The sequence below is a fragment of the Cricetulus griseus genome, chromosome 8 (assembly GCF_003668045.3).
Source record: "Cricetulus griseus strain 17A/GY chromosome 8, alternate assembly CriGri-PICRH-1.0, whole genome shotgun sequence".
NCBI lineage: Eukaryota > Metazoa > Chordata > Mammalia > Rodentia > Cricetidae > Cricetulus > Cricetulus griseus.
The window spans coordinates 3,720,370-3,729,544 of NC_048601.1; the positions used below are offsets into that span (position 1 = coordinate 3,720,370).

Genomic DNA, 9,175 nt, shown 5'->3' on the forward strand with positions numbered 1-9,175 from the left:
CCTTTGCTGCGATAAAAATACCCCAACCACAGCAACTTAAGAGAGAGGGTTTACTTTGGCCGATAGTTGAGAAGTCACCGCAACAGGAGCTTGAGAGGGCTGGCAAATGGCATCTGTGGCCAAGAAGCAGAGAGATGAAAGCCAGTATGGACTCGGGTGGCTTTCTTCATGTCACACAGCTCAGGATTCCTGCCTAGGGAATGGTGTCGACCACAGTGGGACACTCTTCTCACTTAATTAAGGCAAGCAAGACAACCCCACACCTCGGGCATACATAGAGGCCCATCTCCCAGGTGACCCCAGATCCTGACAAGTTGACAGTTAACAGCATCCATTACAACAAATATGAACCATCTCCCTCATGGGATTTCCTCACACTGTGAGCATCTTCCCACAACACCGCTCAACTAAGCATACTGACCTCAGAAGCCAAGATGTCTGTCTGTTAGCGGCATTTTAACATCAAGGCACTCCCTAGAGCACAGAAGGGAGGCAGGAATTGACTGAAGCCCCCAGTCCCACGCATAGGCTTGTAAGAGTTAATGCAGCCAGTGAAATTCTTCATTACTCTTAACAACCACTTTAACTGGGTAAGCTTGACTTTTAATTTAATAGAAACTTGACAAAATCAGTAACTGCAGAGAAAGCAACCTATCTCTAAACCTATGACCACCATGTTACCAGATCAGCATAACCGCAAACTTAGTCATTCTAAGTACATATACTATCTCTCACAAGAGCTCCTCTGTGCAACGTACAGACCATTGCAGAAAATCACAACCCATTAAAATGCAGAGAACAACTGATCCTGGGGTGCTAAGACCCAGGGGATATATCTACAACACAATCCCTGCACCCAAGGCTCGGGGAACATTGGGGAAGAACTCTAAGAGGCAGAGGACCAGGAAATCTGTTGCAATATATAGCATCTCCTAGAAGTGAGCAGGAAGCATCTCCCATGACACTTCAACAACATGGCTTCCTGAACAAGATTTGAACAAAGACAAGAATACTGATAGGCATGCTGTATTTGCATATTTATATGCACACTGTGGTGGTTTGAAAGAAAATGCCCCCCCCCCACACACAAAGGCAATGGCACTATTAGGAGGTGTGGCCTTGTTGGAGGAAGTGTGTCACTATGGGGGCGGGCTTTGAGTTCTCTTGCTCAAGTTTCTCTCAGTGTGAGTCGGTCGACTTCCTGTTGTCTCTGAGTCGAGATGTAGCACTCTCAGTTCCAGCACCACATCTCTCATGCTCGCTGCCATGATGACAATGGACTGAGCCTCTGAAACTAAGTGAGCCAGTGCAATTAAATGCTTTCCTTGTAAGAGTTGGTGTAGTCATGGTGTCTCTTCACAGCATGTAAGGGAAGTCATGGGAGGAATTACAGGAAGGAAAGGTATTAGGGTAAATGATGTAATCAGATTTTTAAAAAGAAACCTCTTCCAAATGAGTCCCTCAGACATGAGTGTGAACAACCACATATTCACACTGTGTACTTGCTTTCACCAACTGAGAATTTTTACTGGCTGTTCTAGGAAACTCTGAGGCCTTTAGCAATTAGACAAGAAATGTGCTTATGAGTCACTGAACAATACTGTCACTCTCTTCAGGTGTAGTCACATGGGATTTAAACTCTGGAATTGGGAAGGTAGAAGCAGGAGGATCAGAAGTTCAAGGCCAGCCTGGGACATATGAAACCTTGTCTCACAAACAAAAAAGCATGGCCAGCAAGATGGGTCAAAAGGTAAAAGCTCTTGAGTTTGGTTCCTGGGACCCACATGGTGGGAGGAAAGAACTAATTCTCCCAAATTGTCCTCTGACCCTAACACACATGTATGGCATGATCTCTCTCTCTCTCTCTCTCTCTCTCTCTCACACACACACACACACACACACACACACACACACACACACACCATGAAAACTGGGGCAATACAATAAAATAAAAAGCCTATGACATCCCAAGATGCCATTGGGCTCCGTATGCCTTCTGGTTTTTATGGTTAGCATTTCAGATTGACATGTGCTCAGCTCCCAGAATGAACTGCATTTTTCAATGAAATGGTACCTAGCTCAAGTCCAGTGGCTAATTCTCATTCTTGTCCTGACATTACATCAAGATTTGCAGGCTGGCATCTTTGGCATGGCCTGCATACATCCTTTTAATGCTGATGTGCTATCCCGGGGCACAGCACCAAAGAGCAGGGCCAATTAGACAGCAATCTTAACAGAAATGGCAAGGATGGCGCCGTAGTGGTGGGGGAGGGTGAGAGTACCCAGACATTTTCTCAGAGCAAGGGAGAAGTGGACAGCATAGCATAAATCTGAAAGGCTAGACCGAAAATTACAGATTTACCCTATTGCTTCCCTCACAGGGAGTCAACTCCATCGTATCAGCCCCCAAAAGTCATTTATTCTAGCTGGGGAAATTAAAATTAAGTCAAGTGAATTCATCTCTTTTGTGGTTGTTATTACTACTTGGTTCTTTTCTAAGGTTTATTTTATTATTTTATATGTGTGTGTATGTATGCAAATGTATATACAGGTCCCTGAGGAGGCCAGAAGAGGTCATCGGATCCAATGGATCTGGAGTGCTGCAAACCAAACTCTTGTCCTCTGAAGATTAGCAAGCTGTGTCTTCTCTCCAGCCTCAAGCCACTTTTAAAACATCTTGGAAATCATGAATTAGGGTTCTGAATACTCCTGGAGCTCTGAGCCACAATGCAGCAATGACAGCACACTATTGTCATTTAGAGTCCTCTTAAAGTTCTATTACTTTAAAATGGGCATGAATAAGTCCAGACAGAAACTCTGGATAACAGCAAGTTAGAGAGGCACAGCTTCAGTGTGATGTATTACATCTTAGGGGACACAGCAGCCCTAAGCTTCGGAGGGTTAAATAACACATGACTTCCCTTTCCTACAGTTTCCCCCAAAGTCTATGCACTAGAATTAATCTTACAAAACACCAAAAGCTCAGATGATTCACACGGACATCTCAGAGGCGTTTCCAGACACTAACTTCTGGGTAAATTTCTGAGTGGGTTATATCCACAAGTGAAGGGTTTTAAAAATATGTCAGCATCGGCTCCATCTCAATATTGAAGGAAGCATCTTTAGGTCCTTAGCACTCTCCACTGCCTAGCCCCGAACTCTGGGCTAGAGTGAAGCTAGATGCAGAGGGAGAACTTTCCCCACACCATTCTGGGCATCTTAAGATTTTGTTGTGTCCTCACCTTCTCTTCTCCCATGAAATCCTCAAGTACTCCATGCGATTTTCATATACTCATTAAAATTTTTATATTTGATGTGAGAATTTCACATAGGTATCAAGTTATTTTCTTACTACTTATCTGTTATTTATGCTCCACGGCCGAATCAGCCCTGTACTTATTATTCCTTCGTTCTAACAACCCTGTGACAGTCACATAATAAAAACTATCACCCAGTGGTACCTGAGGTGCTGTGTTGGGTTTGGAAACACACATTAAAGTCCCAATGTGAAAAATAATAAATTATTACACAGTGTGTTTCTAAAAGTATTCTTCCAGATTTAATTTTTCAAATCTCAAAATTCCTATGAGGAAACTGGCAGCACCTTTAGCTTCCTGACTCGATGAAAGGTTTATGAAAACCAGTGCCAAACCTTGTGCTCTTCTGGCCTTCACGACGATGGCAGAGTTCCTTAGTTACATCATGTGTCTAGCTTCCTGTAGTTGTGAATCCTAAGTAATAACTACACCTCAGCCTGACTTGCTACGTGTTCTAGATCTACCTGCCAATTTCACAGTAAATTCTCCCTTAAAACAGCTAGTCACCTTTCCCTTCCGTTGTGTCAAATCTGAACCAGATTTGGAACATCGGAACACATCTGCATTTCTAATCCCTCAGAAAACTTGAAATTGAAATTAGAAAGAAATGTTGAAATTATTTGCGTGTGTGCGTACGTTTTGAGACAGGGTGTCAGGGTGTTGTCTAGATTGGCCCGGAACTTGCAATCCTCCTGCCTCAGCCACCTGAGTGTTGGGATTACTGCCATGCAGTTATTGTTACTGCCATGCCGGCATTATTAATACCGGATAGGACTTTTAATCATTACACAGTCACACGATGGGTTTCATGACTGATGCTGAATACAGGAAACACAATTGCCTTCCTCTTAAGCCCTTGCCTTAAACTCTCCAATGGGGTTAATACGACACAAATCTCAGAGTTTGGATTCCAGCGGATGGGACATAGGGATGATGGCGGGAGAGGCAAGCAGAGAAGCTAAAGAACATACCAGGAGGCAGGGCATAGCTGCACCCACCTGCAATTCCAGCACTCGGAAGGCAGAGGCAGGGAGAGGACAGTAAGTTCTCATCAGCCTCATCTACTTGGTGAATATAGATACCTGCTGGGTCCTAGATATACGAACATCACAAAGTCCTTAGGGGAGGTGAGAAGCAAGAGCAAGTGCTGGAATTGACTTTGGGGCGTTGATGCCAAAGGAAATGAATCACCACTGGGGACTCTCTGAGAGGTAAAAGGGCTTCAGAAACACTGCTGTAGGTTACTTTTTGTTTGTTTTTTGAGACAGGGTTTCTCTGTGTAGCTTTGGAGCCTATCCTGGCACTCTCTCTGGAGAACAGTCTGGCCTCAAACTCAGAGAGATCCGCCTGCCTATGCCTCCCAAGTGCTGGGATTAAAGGCGTGCGACACCACCGCCCGGGTGTAGGTTATTTTTTAATGAGCACTATTCATTACTCTCAGGTGTGATAAGGGCTCACTCCATCAGCAGTTGGAGACCTTGCCCAGCTGCAGGAACACGATTTTAGACTCGTGCAGACACCCCTAACAAATGTTACTAAACAGAGAAAAATAAGCCTGAGTTTAAACAGGCAAGACATCTCAATTAGAAATGCACTCACTGAATTCCCAAAGTCTCGGTTCCTTCACGGGCATAAGATCTGAAATGACCTAGACATGTGGGACGCAGAGGCAGTAAAATCTGGAGTTCAAGGCCAGCTACGTAGACTTCTACATAGAGTTGGCTATGTCAAGTTCCTACATTAGGCCCTGTCTTGAAAACTGAACATGAAATTAAAATCTAGATTGGCAATCTGGTTCAAACAACAAACAGGAAAAGAGGGCACTGAGGACGAACGTCTCTCTCCTGGGTGCTTTGCCAGCAGCCCCATTTTTTTTCTCAGAGATATCACCTTTCATCTTGTCACTAACAACCTCTGCCATCTCCAAAGGACGCCGAGCCGGAGTCACAGTCTCCACCAAAGCTCCATTCACTGTCTCCCTTTCCCGTACAGAAAGCGTAGGTAACTGAAATGCACAGTGGAGTCACAGATATGGAGACTCACAATGGAGGAGAGGAAGGAGGGACAGACAATAGCCATGCTGCTCTCCCACCATGCCACTGGACTGAAATCTCTGTGCATAAATCACCCAGGGTCTCTTTAGTTTCTATGTAAGAGGAGGTCGCTGAGCAAGTCACACACAGGCTCTGGTCAAGGAGAAGCCACCTGTGTGGGTTCACCCAGATATCCGAGTTGTACCAGGGAAATGCCAACACCCAAACCTCAAGTTAATAGGACAGCAGGGTCTGAAAACCGAAGCCAATCCTTACACCAAGAGGCAGCCTGAGTAAATAAAAGAATGATGCACACACACAGCTTCGGACTGAGCGGAGCGGGAGCCTCAGCCTGCATTCCGGAAGTGGGTGTGGCTCTGTTCAGCCTTGGGTTTGGTACTGAACCTTCTTCTGCTCAGGGTAATGTCTCAGGATCCCCTGGGACATACCAGACTCGAATCACTCGGCATCCTAAAATGGGCCCTGGGAGAGGCCCCTTCCACATTCATTTTTATCAATCTACAGAGGTTCTCAGGCCGTCCTGGGCTAACATCATACTGATTGCTGAGATTGCTAAACAGTGACTTGGCTGGGAAAGATGAGATGGTCAAACGGATACCTCCTTTGGGGCTCTAACTGACTTGTGAAACACAGCGATTCAGGACTCTGCTGCCACCCTGGAGATGGCTCTTGAAGAGTGCCACCATCAGTGACTGTCAGCTATGGGTTGGCAGTGTGTCAGGGGCTTCACATGTATTGACATGTTCATTCCTCAGGGTGGCCCGAGGGCTGGGACTTACTGTAGTGTCAATAAAGAACTGGAAACCAGGGCTGGGGAGAGGACTCAGGGTAAAGTGCCTGATGCTCAATCGTATGGACCTGAGTTCAGAGCCCAGGTAAAAAGACAGGTGTGGCTACAAGTGTCTGTGACCTCACCACAGAGATAGGGAGACCCAGGGGGCTCCTTGGCTAGCCACTCTAGCCCAGTTGGTGAGTTTTGGGGTCAGTGTCTCAAAAACAGGGGTGGTGAGTGACTGAGGAAGGCACCACAGTGTTGCCCTCTGACCTCCACAGGTGTATGTGCCTGCCCTCCCTGACACATATGTTTGCATACATGAATACACACACACACACACCATCCCCCAAACCCCAAAATTGAAACCTAGAGACATTTACTAACTTGCCCACAGTTATTCAGCAAATAATGTTTGAGCAGGGACCCAACACCAGGTGTTTACACACCTGCCCTCCATCGTCTGCCTCTTGCCTCGCCCTTCCTGACAGACTGGAAGAATGCCCTGAGACCAACCAGACAGTGTGGTCAGGCAAGCACAGGGTCCCTATGTCTGAGAGACAGTGACACACTGCCCACAGCCCTCATCCTGCTGAGATGAGACATGCCCCCCACGGGCATCCTAAATGCTCCCTCAGTAGGCTGGGGACATCTGTGCTAGCTGCTCAACTCTACCCAGATCCTCTGTTCAGAGAGAATTCAAGCAGGGCCGCATTTTCTATGAGTCCTAGGCTGTAAAGAAGAAACAAGAGAAAGAGAGAGTCCGTTGGTGTGTGTAAGGTTCTCCATGCCACGACCAGGAAGCCATTAGGAACAGCAAACGTTGATGCACCTTTTGGTTCTCCAAGTTTCAGGATTTCTGTGTCATGCCTTAAACATTAAAACATGGTTTTGTCCCCCTATCTAATTCATTGCTTTGGAACTGGTCTCCTTGAAGTTGATATAAAAGCTAGTTCTCAAAACCAGTTTCATCCCTTACTCTTCCTTTTGCCTAACCTTCAAGGACAGATATCCCCCCCTCCCCGCCCAGAGTATGTTGACAGCCATCAAGGTGACTAAAATATCCAGTATGTCTAAGTGAGAAGTTATTTTTAAAACCATTTGGCTGAGAAAACTCCAATCATGATAATTTCAAGGGAATTCTCGGGACATAAATTAAATGTTTTTAAATTACGCTTTAAAGATTTGTGAGTTCGAATAATCTTAAATTAAAAATATCTGCACCCATGCATATGTATCAGGTGTCTCTAAGTTCTGTACCGTACAAAATTATGTTGGAGGTTTCCTTGTGTGGTCATCAACAGTAATGACACCGTCTCCCTTGACTGGGCCGCTTTTACCTTCTGGGCTTGAGGGTGTCTTTTACATTATCTTCGTGGGCTTCCTTGTGTCCAAACAGGGGTAATGATCCTCACTCTTTCATGGATCAACTGAAAAACGTGTCTGAGAGTTTAGCACTGGCTTTAGATAACATGGTATTAAAATAGCAAGCCCCAATCTGACTACAGGGATGCGGCCTGGCTGTCTGAATGCTGTCTGAGCTCATGACCTCGGGTGGGTCCAGCCTGGCTTCTCTAACTTGAGGACTGAAGATCCCCACCAGGGCAGGCACATCGTAGGTATTCAGCAAGCCGCACCTACTTTACCTTGAAGAATTCACAGGCCATCTCAAAGCCCTGAACATCAGTACAGTCCCAAACACATTTCTGCAGCAGCTAGAAAAGCTTCAACCGCCCTACACTGTGTGGATTGGGGCTGTGCTTTGCCTTCTGGGGCCCTGCCTGAGAAAGCTGTTTCTGGAAGCCTACGAGGAGGCACTGTAGCTTAACAAAAACTAGTGTGTCTACTCCAGGCTCAGGTTTTCCTACCCTGCCATTCCCTTGGTGAACCTCACTTTGTGCTACTTAGGCAGACAGGCGTGAGGCCTGGGGAATGGACAAGGACCGGACTGAGGCTGGCTGGGCCTGCCCTTGTCTTTGAGACTGTGCAGGGTGACCACAGGCCTCTCCAGCTCCAGCAGATTGCAAGCCAGGGCCCTGGGAGGAGCTAGAAGCCTCAGGCAGGAGAATGCCTGAATCCTGAGTCCAGCCTCGCTGGGGAGGGAGCCCAAGTGTGCCCACAGTCAGTCTCCAAGCAGTTAGGGGTGCAGCTGGGGTGGGGTGGGGGGCGCATGCAGCTGGGTTAGTCTCCACTCCGCCACGCGGCTTGGCATGCCCGCTGGCGCTTAGGCAGAACAGACTTGATGCTTACAATGATGCCAGCCCAGAACGGAGTGTCTCTGACTAGCAGGGAGGGGCTGATGCTCGCCATGAGGAAGCCCAGCACGGTCACCGCTATGCCCAGAGCCAGCTGCAGCAGCGCCAGCAGCAGCGGGAAGCGGCAGCCACAGCAGGTCCGCGCCTCCTCGTCCACTCGCTCTTGCGCCCCAGGGCCCGGCTTGCGCCCCATGTTCCCAACGGTGGTGGCTGCGCCTGGGCCGCGGCTGGGCTTGCCTGGTCTGCAGCCCGGGTGAGCAAATGTGGAAAACACTCTCAGGCCAGGAGCGGCCTAGGGGGACCCGAGGGGGGTCGCTAACTGCCAACGCGTGGGGACCCGGCGCCCAGGGCCTGTGTGATGGGAATGCCAGCCCGCTGTGCTTTTTTGGTTCCCAGGATGTGCAAGACCCGGTGCTGAATGCTAAAACCGCTTGCATTTAATTAATAGATCATTGAAGACAAAAATGGGTTCGGCTGCACTAGCAGCTGTGAAGTCGTTGCCAAAAGTTATTTTTTTTTTCTAAATGTGTAATCCAACTAACAACGGAGGGAGGGAGGGAGGGAGGGAGGGAGGGAGGGAGGGAGGGAGGGAGGGAGGGAGGGAGGATCAGAGGAAAAAAATAAAATGGAACAGAAAAAGAAGAAAACAGGAAAGAAAAATAAAACTTTTTTTTCTCACTGAGGCACCTTTTATTCATGTTGGGTGAGATGATCTGAGTTCACACGTGGCCCACACATCATGCACACGCGTGCGCGCACACACAAATAATAATGATA

General features: G+C 47.4%; 1 protein-coding gene across 1 annotated transcript in view; it reads right to left on the reverse strand.

Moving 5' to 3' along the window:
- Positions 1-8,668, reverse strand: part of Sspn (sarcospan) — a 33,039-nt gene extending 24,371 nt beyond the window's left edge. The window contains exon 1 of the mRNA XM_027430114.2: positions 8,394-8,668. Coding sequence (XP_027285915.1) covers positions 8,394-8,591 — 198 coding nt within the window. The 5' untranslated portion in view covers positions 8,592-8,668. The remainder of the gene's footprint in view (positions 1-8,393) is intronic.
- Between the last annotated feature and the right edge of the window lie 507 nt (positions 8,669-9,175).